General features: G+C 42.6%; 1 protein-coding gene across 1 annotated transcript; it reads left to right on the top strand.

Annotated features, from left to right (window-relative positions):
• The first annotated feature begins 675 nt into the window (after positions 1-675).
• LOC117763181 (E3 ubiquitin-protein ligase RBBP6-like) lies at positions 676-14611 on the top strand. The gene is made up of 8 exons (XM_034588130.1): positions 676-692; positions 942-1327; positions 3357-3521; positions 4605-4704; positions 6957-7398; positions 7670-7983; positions 9038-10104; positions 14514-14611. Exons 1-8 carry the CDS (start codon positions 676-678, stop codon positions 14609-14611), a joined length of 2589 nt encoding a protein of 862 aa, XP_034444021.1.
• Positions 14612-25731: the final 11120 nt, after the last annotated feature.

A 25731-nucleotide genomic window follows, 5' to 3' on the forward strand; every position in this document is an offset into this window, starting at 1 on the left:
AAACGAATGTTAATAATGTTTGATGCAGAAAATGAATCAAATTTACTGTGGGGATCATCTTACTTTTACATTTTAGCACTTTAGGTCGTGGCAAATCAAAAAGTCATGACAAATAAAAAGGAAAAAACATTAACAATAGAATTCAAATTGTCGTAGGAACAAAGACGTTTTCATAAGATATTCCTACATTTGTCTGTGAAGAGCACTATTCAACCACAGACTGTTCGATGACGAGACACCAACCCACAACTGAAACCAAATCCTCCGTTTGAATGTTTGGTTTTAATTAGTGATTTGAAGGTAGAAAAAGGGGTGAAACTTAATAATTGACAGCGGAGATTGACTCACGATTGGTCGCGTGCATGTATCGAGGGGACTTCGATACCCCGGCTCCATTCCACGATCACTACGGCGTAGATTCTGGCTGCAAATTACACGACCATATCTTGGCTTCATTTTCTTTACAGTGGGAGTCAATGGAGACGTGTTGTCCATCTTTACAGTCTCCGGGCCGATCTACATTTCGGTCTAAACACGGGGACAATGCAGACCTGAGCCAAGTTGAGTTTAAATGCCTAAACATTTCTGCTGCACTGAGGATGAATTTAGTGACATCTAGTGGGGAAGTTAAATGTTGCAGCTGAATAGCCCTCACCTCACCCTCCCCTTCCAAACATGTTAGAGAACCTGTGGTAGCCTTTAGTTGTCAAAAGGCAACTAAAGGCTGGCCTCCGTAGTGGCCTCCGTAGAGAGGACCCACTCCAGATGTAGATATAAGGTTTTGAATATAAAGGTAAAGAAAACAACAACTTGTACAATTTAGATGAAACACACTAGTGAAAACATCATTGGGATTCTTTTATATCCAATTACTGCCAATAGATCCCTTTCACCTAAATCTAACACACTGAACCTTTAAATGTTTTTTGTTATTTCCTCAGCTCTAGGTCGAGTCAGGAGACAAAGAGAAGCTCAGAAAAAGACCAGAAGAGCGAATCCTCTAAACCTGCAGAGCTGCCCCCCAGTAGCCCTGTGAACTCCAGAGGCCGCAGCCCCAGTGTCAGCCCAGCAGCCAGCATGGCCAGAGAGGAGCCACTCATTCAGCCTCCTCCTCGCTCCAAATTGGAGCGAGAGGATGATGAAGAAGGGCAGGAAAAAGGAGCCACTGAGCCCAAGGAGCCCTCACCGGTGCCTCAGAGGAGCCGAGGCAGAGAGGGGCAGACCGAGGCTCCTAAACCAGTCAAGAGCGAAGGCCGGGAGTCTGTCAGGGAGGAAAGGACGGGAGCGGTGAGGGAGGAGAAGAAAATGAGAGCACCAAGGGAAGAGGGTAAGGGTGGTAGGGTGGCACAGGCAAAGCAACCCCAGCGAGCAACCCCAGCGACTCGGGGACCACCACCACTGCAGACAAGAAAAAGAAGAAACACAAGAAACACAAGAAACACAAGAAACACAAAAAGCACAAGAAGCACGGCAGTCAGGAAAAAGCAGAGCCCAAGGAGCCCAAGGAGCACAAGCACAAACACAAGAAGAAGAAACACAAAAAGAACAAAGACAACGATGGGGAGGAAGAGGAGGAGAAGACGGAGAAAGCAGAAGAGCCGGTTCCATGCTAACAGGAAGTCACCGAAATCTGGAACCTCCTTTGTTCACAAGGAGCGTAGGTGTTAAATGTCCACGGCACTGATGGCGGGTTGGTCTCTTTGTCCCTGCAGCTCTCCAGACCTTCACTTCACTGTGTTGTGTCTGGACTGCAGCAAAAATGTGAGCGCTGCTGCGGTTTCTTACACGTGAACCTCTTTGGCGACGTAGGGTCAAAATATTGTGCTGCACTATTGTGATCAACCGTGAGCAAACAGAAAGGACTTGATGATAATAGCCGATCACGAAGCAGTGAATTTAAATAGGAGTAACAAACTGTACTCAGGGATGTGAATGCTTATTTGTAGAGGAGAAATGGCTGTTTCTCTGCCTCTGATTTATTTGTAAATAGAGATGAACTGTTGCTTCGCATTAAAAATATTTTTTTCTCGGTTTGTTTTGCTCACATCCCCCCTGTGCTGTCCAAGGCTTCAACACTGGATTAACCTTCAGTGTTGGGCCTTTGTAAGCTCTATTTTTTGCAGTTTTGCATGTTTTAGCACATTGACTAAACTACAAATTGTACATCATGCTTTCCTGCTCACCATTTTTAAGGTAATCAAATTTTTTGGTCAGCCATGGGGTTCAATTCATACCATGTTTTTTGTATCATTTACTACATTTAAATTAAGGCAATGTGGTTATTTTCATTCATTTAAATCTCAGACACCGATCAATTACGAGCTCATGAGTGAAATCCAGTATCTACTCCAGAAATGTTGAAACTCGTGGTTAGCAGTAAAGTTTGTGAATAATGGGCTAACATTTGCAAAAAAATCCTCACCAGTTTTTTCCTTTAATTTAAAGCAGACCAATCATGCTACACTGGATTGTATAAATCTAGGATGTGTTTACTAAAAATAGCAAATCAGTCTGCATGTTTTTGTTCCAAAGGTGCAGTAGCTGTCATGTTATGTGAGCGCGCAAGTGTGTGTGATGGTTTGAAACTGAAATGTGACGGAAATGGGAGAATTTGAGGGACTGATGTTCTTAAAAGTGAGTTGTTGCTTCCTTTTTTTTTTATTAAAATGTTTTGACCTGATGAAAACGTCTTCAGTTGTATTTTTTTCGACATTTGAAGTCGCCCCACCAAACGAAACACGTGAATCGACATTAGGCCTTTGAGTTGTACGTTTGTGTCTTTCAGGTGTTAATGATTAGAACTTTTCTTCTTCTTCTCCGAGCTCTGACCGTTTAACAGCATGTAAGCTCAGATGTATTGCTCAAATATAAATGTATCATCAATATGTTAAGGATAATTAAGATATAAAACCTATTCATTATACCTATTCGAAACAATGAATGGTGGAAAGTTTACTTTAAATTGCAAAGTGAGGTCACCTGCAGCTTTTTTGACTTTAAATGCAGGATGCTTGCCTTGTATTATTTTATGAAGACAGATTTGTTCATTAAAGGCGGTAAAGGTGGTAGAGTGATGACTTTTCAATTCAGTTTTATTTGTTAAGCACCAAATATCAACATACATTATCCCAAGGCATCATAGGCAGCTGCCTCTAAACAGTGTGGCATCAAAGGCAGCTGCCTCTAAACAGTTTGGCATCATAGGCAGCTGCCTCTAAACAGTGTGGCATCAAAGGCAGGTGACTTTACATGTCAGTGGCAGTTTCTGTTGACATCGAAATAGTCTCTACATCGAAAGAGCCTCTACGAGCTATTACTTTTTTCACCCCCCTCTGTACTTAATTGACCTGTGAAAATTTCGTATGTACACTATAAGTTTTCTTCCAAACTGCACTACAAGACAGTCCCTTTCGATGGGCTGCATATCACCCTCAAGGAGCTAAAAAGGAAGATTATGGGCCGGGAGCACCTCAAGGCCACAAAAGCTGACCTGCAGATCACCAATGAGCAGACTGGTGAAGGTAAGTTGTCAGCTGATGCCTTTACTCATGTGTGACACATCTGTCAGACATTATTTTGAGGGGGTTACCGTAAATGATAGACAGACTTTTACTCCTCAGATTGAAGAGGAGAAGTGCTCAGTGGATGATGGGAGTTCCCCCAGCATTCTAGACCTATAAGAGCATTAATAAGTGATGGTTCAGGACTCACCTGATCCAGCCCTAATTATAGGCTTTATCAAAAAGGAGCGTTTTAAGTTTAACCTTAAATGTAGAGATGGTCTTTGCCTCCCGAAGCCTGTGTTTTGGGAGCAAAGTGATCTATTTGGACAATACATTAAAACACATTTATGATGTCACCACATTAAGGCAATGAATGGATCCTTCATTACTCGCCATTCAACAGCAAAATAATCAGCAATTCGTAGAATAATAGTTTTATTTACCTTTTCGAGCAAAAATTTTCCCAATGTGCCAATTAACAACAGATTCTAACCTCTCAAATAATATTTTCTCTGCTTTGACATCTATAGTTAGTACATTCAATATTATCAGGTAGAATGATATTATATTGGGTACCTAAATAAAATGGCTGGAAAAAAATGTGAGTCTGATGATAAATTCAATTTTCCTGTTTTATCTAAAAAAGTCCCCATAAAGTTCAGCCTACAGTTTTACTAGAATAACATCATAAACACAAGAAGCTGCTTTAAATACTCTAAACCAGGGGTCTTCAACATTTTTCAGGCCAAGGACCCCTAAACTGATGGAGAGATGGAGCAGGGATTATATAAGGACTATATTGTATAAAATTGTGTTTTGTATTAAACTGGGCCTAGTGCCATGTATAAACATAGCTACCCTGTTATTGTGCATTCAATACTAAGCTATTCAAATAATACACAGGTTAATATATTCATGTTTTTATTATTGTGTGCCACTGAATGTGTGCATTGCTGATTGAAAGATAACATCTTCTGCCTCCATGTATCCGTTCGCTACAATATGTTGGCTTCATGTTAATGTGTATTTAAAGACATTTAAATTTGTTTGTTTCGAATCAATCAAAAATTTTTCTAATGATTTGTTGCTTGTGCTTTGTAGAATATACCGATGATGAAGCCCACATCCGGAAACACTCCTCCGTGATTGTGCGCCGCACTCCCCCTGGTGGAGTAAAGCCCGCTGGCAGGACGTTCATTGTGTATGTATAACGTTATTACTGGTTTTATGATTAATCAGTAAAGTCACTGATGATTTTAAGTCACTGGTTTGTTTATATTAGATTTCCTATAGTTATACTTGTGAAATTGATCCTGTAGTCGGTCACAATGTTGGTAACTGATGGTTTATTTTTGTCCTGTGTGTTTTTGCAGACAACGTTCTTCCGCAGCTGTGGCTGGACCGTCTAGACCCGTATGTAAAAACAACACTCTCCTCCTCTTTATTATTATAGAGCTCAATAGATCGTTTTCAGAAGTAAAAATCCAATTCATTTTCTGAATAGCGATTTTGATCATCTGCCATAATATTTTTACCATCCAAGGTAGACTCACTACAAGTTGGTGAAACGATGTTAGATGGGCTAGGGGTTGGCGGCGATGTCCTCCCCCACTCACACATGTCTCACCAGCCCCCGCTCCGCAGACTCCAACTCTCTTCAGACAGACCCGGTCTTCTTCCCCTGCCTGGGAGCCTTGAGATGATCCAAGGAGACGCAGATCGAGCAACCATCAAACCTCTAATGGACCTGCCGGTGGGTTTAATTCTCAAAAAGTCTGCCGAGAGTGAAATAAATTATATTTTTACCTATGTAAACAGTATGAAAACACTTTTTATGTGGTTTTGAGAGGTTTAAAAGAAAATGTGTTCAATATGAATGTTTGGCAAGTCAAATTAAACTGGTTGGATTCCGCAGCGGAGGTTGTAATGGTAAACGCATTGATGAAGACTCAAACTCTGCTTGGAACCACATTGTAGTTTGTTATAAATATGTATTAAATGTTTCTACAAGGCGCATAAATGCTTAATACCATGACTTCTAATTGAACCTTATCATTTTTTGTATGTATTTTTGTCCAATTCCAGATGCCACCCGCCCAGAGGAGGATCAGGTTGAACAGACATCTGAGGAGAAAAGGCAGCACTGAGACGTCTGCCTCAGACAGAGCACCATTAGGTCCTGAGAAGATGTCGTCCACATCAGACCGATCAGCTTCTTCCAGCGTTTCCGAAGGTGACAGATCCAACAGTACAACAGAAGGGGCTGGACGAAAGGAGCTGTCTGCATCTGCAGAGAGGAGAGCCTCTCGCGAAAGACCAGGGAGTGCTGGAGAGAGACTGCAGGGCTCAGACCGAGAGCAGGACAGAGTCTCAGTACCAGACAGAGATCGAGACAGAGTGTCTGGATCAGACAGAGACAGAGGTGTGGGTTCTGAAAGAGAGAGAGAGAGGGACAGGGTTTCGGGGTCGAGCTCACAGAAAGTAGCAGCGACAGCGGAGAGAGACGGCGACAGAGAGAGGTCAGTTGTTGTTTACTGCCTTGATGTTTTTAAGATACATTTTGTTTGTTGCTTTTGTGGAATTCTTGAGATCTTGAGTTGGACCCCCTGTCACAAACCAAATTTGTATATGAGTAGTGTTACTTTTAACACTTTTAACGCGGGGCACCCACCTGTCCCTGTCCCATACTGTCCTGATGGCAGCTAGCTTGTCTTTCTGCCGCCAAGCTGGTCTGTCGTCTCTGTTATCAAAGCAGATAATCCTGGAAATAATCTGGAAGATTTCCAGAGACATTGTTCCTCGGAAAAGTTCTCTGCCAGTTTCTGCATCCCACAGGGGATTCTGTGGATTTGAAAACTCCAGCAAGGATAAGAACCCCAAAGTATGCAAATAAATGGGTTTGGTCCATCTCATTCCACCTCTCTCCAAAAACACGCTGTCCCTCCAAATTAGTGAAATCCAGAATGATTTTCTGGATGGAATCCAGGATGAAAAGTTCTAAAGAACACTTGATGTCCTGCACATGAGTGACCGCTATCCATCTTGGCACTGGTTGCATCCTTATTACATTGGTAGCCATGCTCATTCCTTGGGCAAAAAGACCATTCAATTTAATAATTTTTTGACATCCATATAATGAATTCAGTAAGATTAAGTAATGAAGAATATGGGTACTGAAGTACTTTTTAAAGTTTGACTGTTCTTGTCTTTATATTCACAGAACTACATCCAACCTGAATGAATTTACAATAGACTTCCACAAAGAGCTTATGAAGTCCAAATATTCACCAAAGAGACGAAGACCATCTTATTCCAGGTAACTTAATTAAGAGGACATTTCCAAATTGGTTTTAGTTCATAAGCATAATCCTTCAAGCCATTCAGTTTATTACATAAGCAGATTTCTTTCTCTCTTGGTTTCCTGATTTTCTTCTCCATTCTTTCCTTTCCCAGGTCCCGGTCAGTCAGTCGCTCTGACAGTCGCTTCAGGTCCCGGTCTCGCTCCCCTGGTGGCTTCCGGAGCTGCAGCCCTGGTGGACGGAAGCCACCTCCTCGGGAGCTTCCACAGTTAGAACTAAAGGGACCAACTCCTGGAGCCCGCCGGGAGAGAGAAAGGTATCGACAATGGGAAAAAGAGTACACAGACTGGTGCAACAAATGCTACAAAGACTACGACAACCAACACCCCTCAATCAATAAAACACCTCCCATCTCCTCAAAACCTGCATCTGGCTCTGGAGTCGCTAAAGCTCCTACTTCTAAAAGTGCTGCTGCATCCGCTAAGCCCTCAAACAAGACCGTATCCAAGACCCAGTCTGATAACACCAGGAAAGAGAAGGCTCAGAAAGTAAAACCTAAAGAGAAGGCAGAGGCTGTGAAGGAAAAGAACGACAAGGTAAAGCAAAAGACCCCAGAAGCAGTGGTCATCAAAAAGAAAGACTCCTCGTCCTCTGTCGCTAAACCGATTAAGACCATTAAAGCAAATCCAGAAGATAATTTCAACTCAACTACCCCCAAAAAGGAAAAGAGTAAAAGCTCTACTTGGAACCACATTGTAGTGTGTTATAAATATGTATTAAATGTTTCTACAAGGCGCATAAATGCTTAATACCATGACTTCTATTTGAACCTTTTCATTTTTTGTATGTATTTTTGTCCAATTCCAGATGCCACCCGCCCAGAGGAGGATCAGGTTGAACAGACATCTGAGGAGAAAAGGCAGCACTGAGACGTCTGCCTCAGACAGAGCACCATTAGGTCCTGAGAAGATGTCGTCCACATCAGACCGATCAGCTTCTTCCAGCGTTTCCGAAGGTGACAGATCCAACAGTACAACAGAAGGGGCTGGACGAAAGGAGCTGTCTGCATCTGCAGAGAGGAGAGCCTCTCGCGAAAGACCAGGGAGTGCTGGAGAGAGACTGCAGGGCTCAGACCGAGAGCAGGACAGAGTCTCAGGACCAGACAGAGATCGAGACAGAGTGTCTGGATCAGACAGAGACAGAGGTGTGGCTTCTGAAAGAGAGAGAGAGAGGGACAGGGTTTCGGGGTCGAGCTCACAGAAAGTAGCAGCGACAGCGGAGAGAGACGGCGACAGAGAGAGGTCAGTTGTTGTTTACTGCCTTGATGTTTTTAAGATACATTTTGTTTGTTGCTTTTGTGGAATTCTTGAGATCTTGAGTTGGACCCCCTGTCACAAACCAAATTTGTATATGAGTAGTGTTACTTTTAACACTTTTAACGCGGGGCACCCACCTGTCCCTGTCCCATACTGTCCTGATGGCAGCTAGCTTGTCTTTCTGCTGCCAAACTGGTCTGTCGTCTCTGTTATCAAAGCAGATAATCCTGGAAATAATCTGGAAGATTTCCAGAGACATTGTTCCTCGGAAAAGTTCTCTGCCAGTTTCTGCATCCCACAGGGGATTCTGTGGATTTGAAAACTCCAGCAAGGATAAGAACCCCAAAGTATGCAAATAAATGGGTTTGGTCCATCTCATTCCACCTCTCTCCAAAAACACGCTGTCCCTCCAAATTAGTGAAATCCAGAATGATTTTCTGGATGGAATCCAGGATGAAAAGTTCTAAAGAACACTTGATGTCCTGCACATGAGTGACCGCTATCCATCTTGGCACTGGTTGCATCCTTATTACATTGGTAGCCATGCTCATTCCTTGGGCAAAAAGACCATTCAATTTAATAATTTTTTGACATCCATATAATGAATTCAGTAGGATTAAGTAATGAAGAATATGAGTACTGAAGTACTTTTTAAAGTTTGACTGTTCTTGTCTTTGTATTCACAGAACTACATCCAACCTGAATGAATTTACAATAGACTTCCACAAAGAGCTTATGAAGTCCAAAAATTCACCAAAGAGACGAAGACCATCTTATTCCAGGTAACTTAATTAAGAGGACATTTCCAAATTGGTTTTAGTTCATAAGCATAATCCTTCAAGCCATTCAGTTTATTACATAAGCAGATTTCTTTCTCTCTTGGTTTCCTGATTTTCTTCTCCATTCTTTCCTTTCCCAGGTCCCGGTCAGTCAGTCGCTCTGACAGTCGCTTCAGGTCCCGGTCTCGCTCCCCTGGTGGCTTCCGGAGCTGCAGCCCTGGTGGACGGAAGCCACCTCCTCGGGAGCTTCCACAGTTAGAACTAAAGGGACCAACTCCTGGAGCCCGCCGGGAGAGAGAAAGGTATCGACAATGGGAAAAAGAGTACAAAGACTGGTGCAACAAATGCTACAAAGACTATGACAACCAACACCCCTCAATCAATAAAACACCTCCCGTCTCCTCAAAACCTGCATCTGGCTCTGGAGTCGCTAAAGCTCCTACTTCTAAAAGTCCTGCTGCACCCGCTAAGCCCTCAAATAAGACCGTATCCAAGACCCAGTCTGATAACACCAGGAAAGAGAAGGCTCAGAAAGTAAAACCTAAAGTGAAGACAGAGGCTGTGAAGGAAAAGAACGACAAGGTAAACCAAAATACCCCAGAAGCAGTGATCATCAAAAAGAAAGACTCCTCGTCCTCTGTCGCTAAACCGATTAAGACCATTAAAGCAAATCCAGAAGATAATTTCAACTCAACTACCCCCAAAAAGGAAAAGAGTAAAAGCTCTACAGTGAGGCCTCCCCTGCTTAAGACCCCTCCACTTTCCTCCCAGACCCTGCCTCTACCTCATCCTTCTCTTCCCGATGGCCCTCGACTCAGCCATGACATTCGGGGAAGAAGAGATCTTCCATCAGGTAGTGGTCTCCTCCCAATGCCACCCGCCCAGAGGAGGATCAAGTTGAACAGATATCTGGGGAGAAAAGGCAGCACTGAGACGTCTGCCTCAGACAGAGCACCATTAGGTCCTGAGAAGATGTCGTCCACATCAGACCGATCAGCTTCTTCCAGCGTTTCCGAAGGTGACAGATCCAACAGTACAACAGAAGGGGCTGGACGAAAGGAGCTGTCTGCATCTGCAGAGAGGAGAGCCTCTCGCGAAAGACCAGGGAGTGCTGGAGAGAGACTGCAGGGCTCAGACCGAGAGCAGGACAGAGTCTCAGGACCAGACAGAGATCGAGACAGAGTGTCTGGATCAGACAGAGACAGAGGTGTGGCTTCTGAAAGAGAGAGAGAGAGGGACAGTGTTTCGGGGTCGAGCTCACAGAAAGTAGCAGCGACAGCGGAGAGAGACGGCGACAGAGAGAGGTCAGTTGTTGTTTACTACCTTAATGTTTTTAAGATTTTGTTTATTACTTTTGTGGAATACTGGAGATCTTGAGTTGGACCTCCTTTCACAAAGCAATTTTGTATATGAGTAGTGTTACTTTTAACCCTTGTGTGGTGTTCCTCCTTTTGTTGTCCGATACTGGATATGTGATATTTAATTTTAATACTTTTGTTTTATTTTACTTTATATATTAAATTAAATTTTTTATAGTCTATTTTTTTTATATATATTTTTTTGCTTGTGCAATATTTTGAGCATGGCTAGAAGGGATCCTGTCACCCAAACATTTCATCGCCAGCGACTGCCGGCGACTGCTGAATGTAATTGTTTTGCACATAACAATAAAGTCTTGAATCTCGAAGCTTGTTTCTGATCACTTTAACTTTTCAAAACCAAAAACCCAACATTCACACCTAGTTTCACAGTGTGCTTGATCAGCTGTGTGGAGGTGAGAAATGAGCCATGGTATCAACATCCCTCTCAGCTCGTTTCTTCATTTATTACGCAGCTATTTTTGGGGCCTTTCATGTCATCAACTGAGAGCAATGTCATTTGGGAGAAAGTATTTGAAAATGTGCACCATTGTCCCCTCTAATGACATCACACCCCACCCCGTTTGTGATAGAACAGTTACAACCACAGTTATAATCTGAGGATTCTTGTATTAAAAAATAAAGCTGAATTCTTCAATTAATCAGTCGTCAGAACATGAATTTACACGTTTTGATGATGAACTAATCATTCAACTCACTTTGCAATCACAAAATCACAAAATCACAAAAATTGTGAGAATACTACGTTTTCCCAAGTGGACCAACGTAGGTACTAGGTTTTCTGATGAGACTGGGTTGTTTGGGGGACTGGAGGGTAGAAGAAGAGTAAAGGTCATTCTGGGTGCATGTGTGTGTGTGTTTGCATTTATATGTGTGTGAGCGCGCTAAAAAAGAAAATATGTGCTGGCAGAAGCAAAAATAAAAAACTCTTTTTTGTAGAGAGTTTGTAGTTTCACTGCATGAGGCAATATTTCCTCTGCCCAGTAGAGAATTTGTACATTCACTCGGATAAAATGTGAAAACTAAGAGTCATTTAGAGAATCCCTTTTAAATGTGTGAGTCCACACTTGCCCCTGAGAGTGTCCTCCAGTAACTGATGCAATCGGTTTCTCCTCTGTGTGTGTGTGTGTGTGTGTGTCTGTGGTGCGTCTCCTCTTTCTCACTGCCCGACCCTCATCTCCGCACCTCCTCCTAATTTCTCCCCACCGACCGACTGCGGATTCATTACTGACCGATTCTCCTGTCCGCTCATTTATACAGAAAATCTGCTCATCATCTCGCGCTCGCCACTGACTCCGATTACAGGCACAAACAGTGTGTTTACAGTTCCCCACTATAATGAGCTGACACTAAGTACAATATTGTCCACCTAATGAGCTCGTAAACGCAATATGCCAACATTCTGGAGGCAGGAAGTAACTGATGGAGAAGAAGTGTAATGCGAGGGGCCAGGAGAGGAGGGAAGAGCTCAGCAACGAGACATAACAGAGAAATTAAGTTTTCGTTAAAAATGAAATGCAACACAAGTAGAATGCAATGCAGGGATAATTAGTTAATGCAATTAAAGCTGCTGTGCTCAAAACATAATGAAGTGATGAAGTTAATTGTGTAAGATTTTCATACTTAAAGCCAAACGGATTATCTTTTTCATTCGTCGTACTTATTTTTAGTGTTTCAAGTTTAGCATCTGCAATTAATCTGTAATAAACTTCTATGGAAACACTTCAGTTGTCATTGGTTTCCGATTTATGATTGTTTGAAAAAGTAATGCTACAATCGGTGATTATATATCAGATTTTGAATCTGTTGTTTTTAAAGATTTTTTTATCCGTTTTGAGTCCAGTGGGTAATTGATGAACAAAGTTCTTCCAAATGTATTTTTTGGAGGATTGCGGATAAATGTGTCACATTTACTAATGATTAATTGAGATAAGATTCCCCCAGACATTCATTAAAAACAACCAGAATGAATCGTTTCTGAATGGTTTCATCGTAACCCTCCTCAGCACTCACTTGTGTTTCTGTTACAACTCGTGACTGTTGAGTGTCATTGACATTTGCATGCATTTCTCGCTCGACACTGAACCGGAGCGGCGGAAAAAAGCTTCGAGCACAAGTGCAAACCTGGAGTTTGTAAGAGGATAGAGAAGGTAAAGGATTTACTCTGCGTTCCACCGCTCTCCTTCCATCTTTGTGGGTCTTCTTCTTTATTCTCGCTGCCTGCATGGGTTTATTGACCCTCGAAAGGCAAAGGAGTTAACAGTCAGGAACAATTTGACCAGAAAGTATCTGAAATATATACAGTCTTAAAAAAAAACAAAACCTTCACGCTTTCTGTCTCGTGTTAATTTGCCCCTGTCTCTACACTGTGGCCCTATCCTGTGTTCTGCATCACCCCCTCACCACCACCACCCTGATTCACTGAACCCTGTCTAGTATTTCCACTGGTTGATGGGTTAATCTCCCCCCCACCACCACCACCCCCCTCACTCTTCTTTTCAGCCTTATCTGGTCACCCAGGTGTATAAGATAGGCGCCCACTGTGCAGCGGTCCGTCTGTAATGGTAGACTGTGTTGGGTGCTCAGTCACCCTGCTGTTTAACAGATGCCGTGCTTTATCTGAGGGAGACTGCGGTTATTATAGAGCGGGGAGGTGGTAAGAGACACTGGTCCCCTGGGTAAACGTACGCCACGTGAGAGGATAACGCACACGATTATCGCAGCTTTTTTCGCCATCTTGGGTGACAGCAACGCACAACGAAAAAAAGACACGCGTGCACGCAGCTCTGCAAACACTATTTTCAATTAGGGCACTTTTGTCAATACATATCTCACATGGCTGACAGATATAATATGATTCCCGTGCTGAACTCACACATACACGCGACAGCTTGGAGAGCAACTGCAGCACAGGTATCAGAGGTTAAAAGAGAGCAGCTGCTCCTCTAAGCTGTTACATCACGTCGCCTCACTTCTAATCTTACCTGTTCTACGCAGGCGTATTTAAAGCACAAAGGATACTGCTATTTACAATGCAGCTCCACACGGTGACAGACTTGTGCAGTTAAGTGAGGGGGAGTGAGGTGTTTAGGCTACAGTTTGCTTACAAGCACAAAAAGGAATGTGATACCTGCCTCCCGGGGAGGGCGATGGCGTTTGTGTATTTTTTTTCTCCAGAGGTTTGAACACACACTGACTCTCTCTTGCACGGTGCCACACACATGCTAGTTGTAGTCGGCGAGCTCATGCGGTGCCTAGATACATAGCAATGCCCTGTTAAATCCATCTTGTTGAGCTATTACGCTGCTGCTGGGGAGAATCGCATGCCCCCATTCATCACCTGTGCTTTATTTCCTGCTAAAAATAAGCAGACAAATAATTAAGTCTGAGCTCGGAGGAGATTTAAGCAGCTGGAGATGCTCGACCAGCTCGGACAGACGGATCCGGACACGGAGCTGGGATTTCAAATTCCGAGGGTCAGTTTGATCTTTGGCGTGTGTTGTACGTAATCACACTATTTCACTACATCCGAAGAACATGACCCGGTTGAGGAAAACTCAAACGTGGTGAGGTGATATGACAGAAGCTTTTGAATTCAAAGGACTGATGGGAAACGCCTGATAAAGATTCATGCTTAATTACGCCCTCGAGTGCTGCGATTGGCTAATTCAGTGTGGGTTTGCGTCTCCACGTCAACGGGATCCTGGTCGTGGTTGATAGGGAGAACAAGCCTGCTGGCTAATCTTCCTCATCCGATGCTCACCTCTGTACACGGTATCTTTTTCTTGGAGTGCCTCCCATGGAAAGTTCATACACATCATCAACCCCCTTCTGCCTTGTCTCGTGTCTTTCTAATTTCTGTTCTTACTCTTACCTTCATGCTTCAGTTGCTTTAATCTGTGTGACTGTACAATAATGCCACTTGGTTGTGCTATTGTTGGCCACTGTTTGTGTTATTATATATTTTTTTATTTATATTATTACTATTATTACAATAAGACAATGGAACTTCAAATAATCAATAGTGATGATCATGTAGTTAATAATCATCTACATCTATTGACTGTGATCGATTGATGCAGGAGAGAGAGAGAGAGAGAGAGAGGGGGGTGGAGATGGCTCGGGAGATCACTGGTCAGTTGTGTAGTGCATCTGTCACAGTTAACCAGTCTCTCTCATTGTTACGTTCTTAAAATGCAGCAGGGTCCTGACAAATGTGCCTGAACCTGTGCACCAGAGAATCCGGGCAGAGCCAGCACAGGCAGTGTCGACTGGATGACGGGTGGCTATGTAGGGACCCCCTCCTCCTCCTCCTCCTCCCCTCGCCACCATTGACCTACACAAATCGACTTTGGCGGCTGACCCTGATGTAGGTCAGGCCCGACAGCTCCCCAGATGAAGTCGGGCAGTGGGGATCTCGTGATCTGCCTCTGCGACATCTGAGTTTTCAGAAGAGCTGGAGAAGATTGTAAACCAAGTCATATTAGTTTGATTAAATAACCCAATAGTAAACTCAAAGAATGGGTGTTGGTGCAGGAGGTAGTATTGTCGCCTCACAGCAAAAGGGTTCCCAGTTCGGCCAGGGTCTTTCTGTGTGGAGTTTCCACTTGTCTGAGTGGATTTCACTGGTTTTCCTCCCACTGTCCAAAGACTTGCCCATTGGAGTCGGGTCTATTGGAGTCTAACCTTTACCATCGGTATGAATGTAAGAGTAAACGGTTGTTTGTCTCTGTGTTGGCCCTGTGATACGCTGGCGACCTGTCCAGAGAGTACCCAGCCTATCGCCCAGTGTCGGCTGGAGAATGGATTGGATGGCTGGCTGGAATGGATAAAAATTATACTGGGTCAAAACAACCCACTGACCTGGCTGTGTTTTGATTCGAATAATCCAATGATTTTTAATCTGAAACAAACAAGATTAATCTTTTAAATACACTTCTTCTCTGCCATATGTGACAAACATCCTCTACCTGGTTGCTAAATACACACACACACACACACACAGCAAGCAAATACTGTGTGATCCATGTTTGACTGTGTTAGAGAGAGAGAGATGAGTTTGTGGCGGTGATGTGAATGTGTCGGGCTGTGGGACATTTGGTTTTATAATCTGGGCATGGTCGAAGAAGCAGAAGAAGAAGAACGCTCCCTCCTCCACCACCTCATTTCATGACCCCTTACCCACCTTTTGAAAAGGGAGCTTTACTGGCATAAAAGCACCAGGCTCCAAGCAGCAACTGTGTTTATTCTTTCCTCCCTCTCCCTCAAACTGCCTCCCCTGATACCGAGCCATGAAATCAACACAGCTTTCAAATTAAATGTGAATGAAGAGTATGTTTCCCTAGGATTGCACGGCATGATGGTAGAAATCCCGCAGTAAATATGACTTTGGAGTCGCTCTCGCCGTAAGATGGGGAATCTTCTGCTCTCGTGCACCTCACACAACCTCTGTCAGGATCCGATCCGTTCCTGAGGTTTACAGAAGGCGTCGCTGTCCCTCTCCCTCTTAACAATCCTAATGTAAATGGAAGATGATGGGAAGTGAATATTATGCATCAACATTATTCGTGCAGATTCATGTTTTTGGTGCAGTCGGTGCAAGTAGTTTCTAACTGTTTTAGTTGGAATGAAATGTTTAAAGATTTGTCAGCGATTTGTTTGTGAGCATTTTTAACAAGTTCCATTTATTGTAATAAAGTATAAGCTGAGTTTATCTGCGTCACCCTTGACAGTCACAGCAATCTGTTCACCATCTGGATGGAGTGGGTTGCCCGCTAGCCACAAGCGACGCTTGTTCGATCCCCGGCTCCACCAGTCCACTTACTGTTGTGTCCTTGGGCCTGATGGCAGCATGTGAATGAAATCAAGCACAGTATATATATAGTGCTGTATAAATAAATGAGAATGGGAGAATGTGGCTTGTACTGTAAAGGGCTTTGAGTGGTTGATAAGACTAGAAAAGTGCTTCATAAATGTTGCTGATGCCTCTTATTCACCAAATCATGCATCAGACGAACAGGAGAGAACATGCATCAATACATTGCATTGAAATCAGAGTCAGGAACATCATGAGCCTATGATTGTATAGTTATATAAATCTGCAGGAAGAGTTTGTCTATTCGTATTTCTTTCTGTGAGCTGAGACAGCAACCCTCACGAAGATCTTTTGATCGATTACCAAAGGTGTGAAACTAGCATCTTAAATAATTAACCAGTCTGTGACAGATGATCTATAGAGTAACCAGTGAAGAAACGTCTTGTTATGTTAGTAAATTAGTGATGAGGGCTGTCGAGAACAGGCCTATGTTCTCTTACTCTCTGGGATTTGACCTCCAGAGTCCGTCTATTGAGCACTTGCAAGTGTAATTCAAGGAGTCTGCTTGATGTTGCATTAGTCTTGGACTCAATTTAAGTTAATTTTGAATAAAGGTCTGTGTTTCATCATTGTGAAATGTGTTTTATTGCTAATAATGAATTGCTTAATATGTATTCATGATTTAAATATACTTGTACATAATGATATAACCAGCTTTGTGAATTTGAATAAATGTAAAACAAACTATTTAAACTACTACAATGCTGTGTGTTGTTTTTAACACTATTTTTTCCTGTTCCTTCATGTACTGGTGTGTTGTAGTCTGAATCCATTACATGATGTGTATTCAGTCTCCAGACCATCAAGTTGGACGTCTCTCAGACGGTCTCACTGGAGGACACCAGAGCACCCGGGGAGGTTCATGCTCGGGTTTGAGGATCATTAGCCAATTAACTGAATCATTTCCGTGCCTGAGAAACACGACAAGAACAGGACACATTGATTTTCTTCGGTTCTATGTCCTCTCTCCATCTCCTCCTTGCTGGATCTATCACCGTGTCCTGTATTTCGTTCGCGGCGGCTCCCCGATAGCACCGGCTGACAGGGCAGCCAGACAAGGTTGCTATGCAGTAGGTCATCAGTGAGAAAGGTCTTGCCACACGTTGTTCCAATAACCAGCTCTGTAAAAACCTTTTCAGATCACTGAGACAGACAACTTGGGAAAAATCCTCCAGAGGAAGAAAAATAGCAGAAGCCAAAGTCCATTTGCTTCTGATCTGCACCAGTGCAGGACTGGCAGTCGGTGCTAATTGCAAAGATTATGTCTGTGTTGAATGTATTCAGGGACGGGGCAGGCTGACCTTGCCTGTTCCGTGGGTGCACAGTACGCATGGCGGGTTGAAGTACGGGGGGTAATGACTGTCTATTAAGTGCATGTACATGTGCAGCGAACAAGTGTGTGCATGCACGTGTTCATTATCCAATAGATGCACTTGTTTCTGAACATAGACGTTAGCATCTGTAGAAATGAATGTACAGACACACCAAAACACCTACATTCATGCTCAGGCATATCCACAAGCAAGTGCCCCTTCCAGGCTTTTGTGCTATCGCTATCAGTGGAGCATACAGCTGTCTGAGGACACAAATCTGACTGTGTGGCTCTGCCCTCTCTCTCTGTGTGGCAGCAGTTTGGCCATAAAAGTCAAAAGCAAACACTCTATCATACGATATCTAAGATATTCTGCTGCTCCACCAATGTACTTTCTTACGTACGGGTGCAGTCAGGCTGGTGTGACCACGACTCACGTGCACCCACTCACTCACACGTATACACCACAAATCAATCCGTATGAAATAATGTAACACTCTCAGCTAAAAAAATGTAGCACTCGGCCAATCATACGACACCATTAGGAGAACAATCTCTTTGAATCTCACACTGAACATGGGCTTTATTTCAGGCGTCTCTATGAGTTATTTCTTTGTTGCCTAGATTCAAGTAAAATTATAAGAAGAAGAAGAAGTTTTATTTATAAGTTACTTATAAAGCACCTGAGGACACCTTACAATGCATCATAAATAAACACGTGAACAATTAAAGTAAAACCAAACTAATCAGATTAAGAGGCACAAACCACAAATGTGACATAAGAAAAGTTAAAACATACGTGAACCTCGGAAAAATCATCTTAATTAAAATGTCTCCAGACAATAGCAACAATCAATTATATAAATGAAGATTGTATTCTGTTCCATAACTATTTTTAACTAGTAAGGCAGTGTTGTCAGGTCCATTAAATTATTATTAAATCCTGGTTTTCGCATTAAAAAAAGATCCCTGAACAAACACATCACGAATGTACTTCTCAATAAATTCAAAACCATTCCTACCAGCAGTATCCCAGTCAACACCATTAAAGACCCTGTTATCCAGCAAACACCCCTCAACCTTTTCACAGGAAAACATCCTGTGCTGCCAGAGCATCTCGTATTGATTCACGCTGCTATTAGGTTTTTATGGTGCATGTGCAAAACGTGCAAAATACATGAGCTCTGTGGTTTATGTATAATTTCACACGAGGCGTCTCATAATGCCACACAGAGGACGGGTGCTTGTTGTGTGAGGGCAGAGGGAAATGCAGCAGCTCGGGGGGAAGGAGAAAGTGATTTGCTGGACTTCTCTTCTAAAGACCACAGTGACCCCTGCTGGATGGGTCAAACTCCTGTTGCAATGAACTTTGAGCTTAAAAAAAAAAAGAGCCAGAGAGAAAGAGAAAGAGAAAGAGCTTTGGATCTATTTGGAAGTTTGTTCTCTAAAAGTGCATCATCCCGGTGAGGTCAGCAGGGGTCAGAAATACTTTGTTGGACTTTGGTAAACTGCACTTAATGTGTTTGATTGTAATTAAAACATGTGCTGCTGACATTTTGTGTGTCATGTGTGTCTTTGGAAGGGGGGGGGGGGGGGGGGGGGGGGGGTTGCTTGTTCAGCAGATATGATGTTGTGGAGAATGATTCACATTAATCAGATTATCTCTCACAGCAAATGTTTATGTTGAATTACGCCCCCTCATCATATACTGTGCAGAATGGAGCAAAAAAAAGAAAAGAGGAATTATAATTATAAATCCGAGCTACCAAATGGAACAAATGTTACAGTTTAATATTAATTATCAATTCTCCCTAAAGCTCCATGTTAGGACTGATCTTAAAACTGATAAGTAAAAAAAAACTGAAATGGAAATACCACAAGCAAGAGAATCATATTTCCCAAACCGAGGAATGATTCATTCGCTGCAATGGTGGGAAGAAAAAAAAGTGAGCAGCAAATCACTGCATCCCCCCCCCCCAACTCCCTCAACATTATTCAAATGACTGACAGGGCCTAAAAAATTGACAGCAAAGAGCAGCTTGATCAAATGTGATCTGACTTGTCGCTAAATGTGTAATTGTGGCATCTATCAGGGCGAGGCGGGAGCGGAAACTGTCAGTGGATGTCTACCCCATGGGAGGGCTAATGGATTTACACTACTGCCTGACAGATTTTATAGTCCTTACATCATGTTTTTCAAATATGTTTAACTTTTTTTTTTTCCTCATTTATTTGAAAGTTGAAGCTCAGACTCAGCAGTCGAGCATGAAATGAGTCAAACATCTTTGCCTTTTGGCTTTCTCCAGATTCCTCCAAATGGATATAATGGTTATACTGACTATTTTAATTTAGGGGGGTTTTCTTGAGTTAAGAAGCGGCAGGTTAGACTACATTCTGACTTTCTAATCGAAATTAGCGTGGACAGTGCTAATGGTGAGATACCCATGTTTCCAGTAAACGGGTTGATGACTGAACGCAGTGAACCGTACACGTACATACACTCACCGCTACAATCACTGCTCCGTCGACTAAACTCCCGCGAGGAGCTGTTGGGTGAGCAGGTTCACCAGCTGGAATCAAATTAACAGTCAGATCACTCAGCTCATTGCTGTAATTTTCATGTGGCTTCAGATGAGGATCAATTATAGGGGTAGGACAACTGCCCATTACAAAGCTAGCATGCTTATCTTCTCACTTTGAGCCCTTGGCTTTCAAATGAACACAATGTAAATGAGCGCACAAGAGAACCCCCCAAATACTCATTATCGCACATTCACAAGCAATGTGCCATTGGATATTGACTAAATTATTCTCCCTGCAGGGTCTCAGAAAGGTTATTTGGCGAGTAGACTCTAACATTCCTTTTAGAGGGAATTAGAACAAAAAAAGCCTCTCAAATGATCCCAGAGCCGCCGCACTAATTGGGTTGTGTGTTTGTGCAATGTCAGATGATATCTCCGAATAATGACTTTCTGATAGAGCGTCCAATGACACAACAAACATGGCGGGAGAGGAGAGTAGTTTGGACGACAAGGACAAAAATCTAAATGAATTCTTAATGAGCGGGCCCTGGCGCCTGGCGCTGTTGTTTGGTCCCACGGAGCGCAGCTGTCTTCAGGCCTCCTGCTGAGACAGAGAAACCAGCTAAAGTGCAGTGCGTCGTCTTTGATGCCTTTTGTTTTTCGTTTGCTTTCTCCGTAAAATGGCTGCACTAATGAACTCGGAGGAGCTGAACCTCATTTAAAAAAAAAAAAACACCATCCACTAATCCATGAAGTGCTCTTGAGCGGCACTTCAATTATGTCTTTGCCTGGATCGGATCTGCGTGTCATTATTCAACATGATCTAAATTTAAATCTACAACATCTCCGCATGACACTTCTGTGTTGAAAGAAGTCAGACAAGCCGGCGTCTGGAATAACTGTCATTAGTTTCGACACGTATTATTTAAATAAGAAATCGCCCGAGTGAAGCAAGTTATCGCCAACTTCACTTAAAAAGAGGATGTCACACATTTCAACTTTCTTTCAGCCGCTCGCTTTTAAATAATTCATCCAAACAGAATTTTTTTAAAGTGGCATCCAAAGCTAACATTCATCAGTCATGGCATTCATCTACTGTACACTGTATGACTTATCATTACACACAGTTTAAAACTCTCACTTAAGGGCCGTACGTCATTTTGCTGTGATCGAACATTTGGGTCATTCCTCTCGTCGGCGTGGGGGGTGTGTGATTTGTCTGGTGTTGGGCTGTCTCACTCCTCTTGTGAGAGCAAAAAACTGCCTTCATTTCCGCAGAGGTCTGATGGATTGTGTTCACCTTCAAGTTGCTCGCATTATTTATATTTTTGTCCTGCGCGCTACGTTCTCATCAAACAGTTCTCCCCCTGTAATTTTCCACCATGTATCCCTCAATCAGGAGAGCGTGGCTTAATGAGACACTCACAATGAGGACAGATGTAATTCACACCCTCGGACTGTATTTATTGGACAGTCGTGACTCCTCGCACCCTAACCAGGAGCGATGAAATGCTCACTCATCCGTCCGTGTGGAAAGAGCAACATCAACACTGCGTTGAATATCTTCCTATCGGAACACAACAGCTGCTGAGCAACTCGAGAGGTGCGTTGCAAATTAAGTCAAGTTAATTTGAAAAGCATATTTAAATTTACCAGAATTCACCGAAGTGCTGCACCATGAAATAATGTGTAGAGAAGTAAAAGTCAAGTAGAACAAAAAGCTAGGAAGTGAATAAATACAACTTCAAGATACTGGAAAGCCTGAGAAAACATGTGGGTCTTCATTTCCGTCCACCCAATTATCTATTAGCACAGTTCCTGCTGCTGCATTATAGCTATGCTGTACCCTACGCAGAGTCCTATGCCATACCTGGACGTGCACCTCCCCAAGGATGTAACTACACGTCGACGGGAGACTCGCTACCATTTTTAAGTGAGTTGAAGCAACGAACACGGACGACGTCTTTCTTTTCTTCGTTGCAGTTCTTTAAGAAAAAGTCATTGTTCTTCAACATCTATCAGCTCCAACTCCAACCTTATCCGCTTAGTAACACTCGCCATTGTTCTGAAGTAACTCTACTGCCACTAGCGTTTCGGCAATGCAGCTAACACACACCTATGCACAACTATGAATGCTTGGCACCGTGCGTATGCTATGAACGTACCTATAGCGTAGCTTCGATGCAGAAGCATGAATCAGCCTTTAGCTGGAGCCCATCCCATCTGACGTTGGACGAGAGTCTTTTGACCCCTGCAGACATAAAAAAATATGCCAAAAAAAGTAACAAAGGCCACAAACCAGGCCACTGTGCCGCAGAGGAACACTTGTTAATGTATAAATTGTAAATATGAGACTACAAATTGCTATTTTCAGTTGTAGTTATCAACCAACTCCTCAGGTCTACAAAGTCTTTATAGTCACTGTCGAATCACTGTTTTCTGTTCTGGTCTTTACAATCTCTTGAATCTCCACAGAAACACTGCACACAACCTGCCCTGCCCCAAACGGCACCCTGACAAATTGAACAACTGGCGGCTGAACATCGAGGAGCAAATAGCTTTAACCCAGACATGTACTCAAGAATGTATGAAGTCCAAACCAGAGATTAAAGGATAAAGAACGGTGAACCCGCGTTTATGAGGTTGCTTTGTTGTAGTGGCCAAAAAATGTACTATTGTTGTGTGAATCATATCAGGACACTGTGTCTCTGTGAAAGCTGTTGGTCAATCACAGGAAGTGCTGACACAAGCTGCTTTCAAACTCTCAGTTTCCAGGCTGGCACAGGAGTCAGTTCCAAGCGCCCACATGTGCCAGCATGAAGTCGGGGCTAAACTTTGAGTTTTTTACAGCCTGTCACCTGCTCCAAATTCTACCTGCCAATCAGAGTGTCGCTCCACATGATCCAAACTGTTGCCCATAAAGAATTAAAGACGATGGTGAGTGAAAAACAAATCCACATTTGAATATTTATTAGTTACTTGGGCCTTAGGGTTCAGGTTTTTGCATAAAGTTTGTTTTGGGTTAGGATCACCTATTGGCAGTAACATAAAGCAAAGACATGTAAGAGGATGTTGACTTTGATATCTTAAAAGAGAGATAGTCTCATCTCATATTTCAACTCCCTGCGCATTCCATGAATCTTACTTTTGTCTAAAATTGCAAAAAATAAAATAACTCAAAATAAATAATGGACGTAGCATCCCCACATGCCCCGATGATCGACCACATTAACACTAAGTGGCTGTTTGTTGTGAGTATTGGCTCTAATTTTCTCTTGACCTTCCACTTCTCATCTCATCCTCATCTACTTATCACTCACGTGTCCATTTTGCACTCCGCACATTCCCCCAATCATTTACACAGCAGATTATTGCCCCTGTCTGTTTGTGATAAAATACTGCGATAAAATGAAATCCGCAATAAAATGAATTAAAGCTTCCAGTATTTCTTCCCAATGCTTATGCGCGGGGCTGGTATATTATCATGTTTATATGACACCCGTCCTCCTGTAAACTCCAGTAAGCGGAAACAGAGGCAGTCAGCCTATAAAGCACGCTGCCCTGCCTACACCCAAGTATTTATTGGCGTAGAAACAACAGGCTTTAAATCAGACCTCAAGAGGGACTGAGGACTAGAGGAGCCATGTTGTGTGCAGTCCTTCACTGCTCCCTCTGATGAGTTCATTCGGCATCACTTAATATATTAAGCCTACAAATGAATGCATGTATCTATTCTGATTTGTTTTCCACGTATTTCTACACAAGAGATTTGCATTTGATTAATTTCATTTACTTCGGATGCACCAAGAATTTACCTCATTTTGAGCTTCGTGCCTTTGGCACAGCTGTGTCAGTTATCTACCGGAGACTTTTAATTTAGTTAAAGCAGTTGTTTGATCTCATGCTCAACGACAGATTTTCTTTGCTTTACAAGGTTAAGTGTGTGTCTTGTTTGTGCCGTTTGTGAATAATTGCTCTGAATCATCCATTAAAGTCTCTGCGGCGACGTTTCCCATTTGTTAGATCTTGGTGAGCACATCCAGTGTCCTGGACATTAGCAGGAGGTGGAGGCAAAATGGTTTAAGAAGATGGTCAATATATTTTGACAGTGGTTCAATAAGGTTGTCGTAGCCTGACATGACAGGGATTCAACACATTTAAGTTATTTTCAGAAGCATGTAGACAAAGGATAAAGCCATTTTGTGGATTTTTCATTCCAAAGGAATCTAAGTTTGGCTTCAGAAATCCCACCACTTTCTATCGCCTCAAGTTGTCCACTGTATAAACTGAGCGTTCATCAATTCTCTCTCTCAGCTCCGCTGTATCTTTCTCAAGAAAGAGTAGAACAAAAACAGAGAAGCAATCTTCTCTGTTTTTGTTCTACTCTTCTATCAACAGGAGCATCAGAGGAGCATTTATTGAAAATGGCCTCCCACCTGTCTCTGAAGTCTCTCAATAAATGCCTCTCTGATCTGATGCTCCAGTTGAAAGAGTGAAGAGAGATTCTCAGAGAGGCAAAAATAAAATGGCTGGATTTTCTTAAGCTAAACATACATTCCTATATTATGAAAAGATACAATTGACTTCTTTCTACGGGCTTCCAAAAATACACAGACGTGTTGAAAACCTCAGCTGCGATATCAGGTGAAGACTGCTTTACTGAAACAGCGGCAAAGTGTATTGAATATTTTATCAAACCATTTTACCTTCACTTGCTGCATATGTTCAATATGCTGCTGATATGCTCAGCAAGATCAAGCAAATGGAAAACATTGACACAGACTTTTTATTCTATCCACTAGATGTGGAATCATTATACAAAACCCCAGAAAACAGTCGGGGCCACTCAGAGACTTCTTAAGTGCTCGGCCGGAATCTGAAATGCCACCCAGTGGTTTCTTATTGTTCCTCAAAGAATGGACCTTGACTAATAACGTTTTTCATTTTTGAGGACAAGTATTTAAACAGACACAAGGAGTGTGCTACGGGGGCTTGTTCTTGTTCTAAAGTCCTTCTTATTCTGGGATAAATGTCAAGAGGACTGTCATGAAGCGTGTTTTATAGCAATAGTTTTTAAGCACATTATCTTGTGGGAACACAACATTGATGTTTGTTTTGTCTGGGTTAGAGGCAGAGCTGCAATTTTTCGATATTGTTTTCAATTGGTATTGACCCGAGCATCATAATCTCTAGACTACCTTAATAAGGGGAATGTTTTTTAGATCTCACGTTCCTTAAAGGTCCAGTGTATAAGATGGCAGAACTGGAATATAGTATTTAAAATTATCTTTTAAATTAGTGTGTAATCACCTGCAACTAAGGTGGGTTTCATTACTTTTTCATGAGCCCTTGTTTCTGTTTCTAAAGTAACAGCCAACCCGACATAGCGTTGTCTTCCCAAGTTGACATTCTCTTCTACATCTTCTGTGTGTATGGCTCCTCTTTTTCAGCCTGAGATGGTTGTATTCTTCCGGTCTCGTGTCCGTCGGCCCGTTAATCTGGGATCTACATAGTGGTCTTGATCTTGAGTCTGAGATCGATTGCTTGTTATACAGTATGTGTATATTTCACACTCTAGTGATTCTTTATCCCCGTTTTCAGGGGTGTAACACATGTCTTGAAGCAGTTTATGAGAGATCGGGAGAGCTGACTCAAACCAACCACCCGTGGGTTTTTGGTTTGACCCGCACATCAAACCATGTCCAACTGGGAGATTCCTTGGCGGAACACCATTGAAAAGTGCCAT

Source organism: Hippoglossus hippoglossus, chromosome 6 (assembly GCF_009819705.1).
Source record: "Hippoglossus hippoglossus isolate fHipHip1 chromosome 6, fHipHip1.pri, whole genome shotgun sequence".
NCBI classification, from domain to species: Eukaryota; Metazoa; Chordata; class Actinopteri; order Pleuronectiformes; family Pleuronectidae; genus Hippoglossus; species Hippoglossus hippoglossus.

What these genes read in the sequence shown, in the direction of transcription:
- LOC117763181 (XM_034588130.1), top strand. An exon ending in CAATGAGCAGACTGGTGAAG is followed by an intron (nt 3,522 to 4,604) that starts GTAAGTTGTCAG and finishes TGTGCTTTGTAG; the next exon opens with AATATACCGATGATGAAGCC. An exon ending in TGAAGGAAAAGAACGACAAG is followed by an intron (nt 7,399 to 7,669) that starts GTAAAGCAAAAG and finishes GTCCAATTCCAG; the next exon opens with ATGCCACCCGCCCAGAGGAG.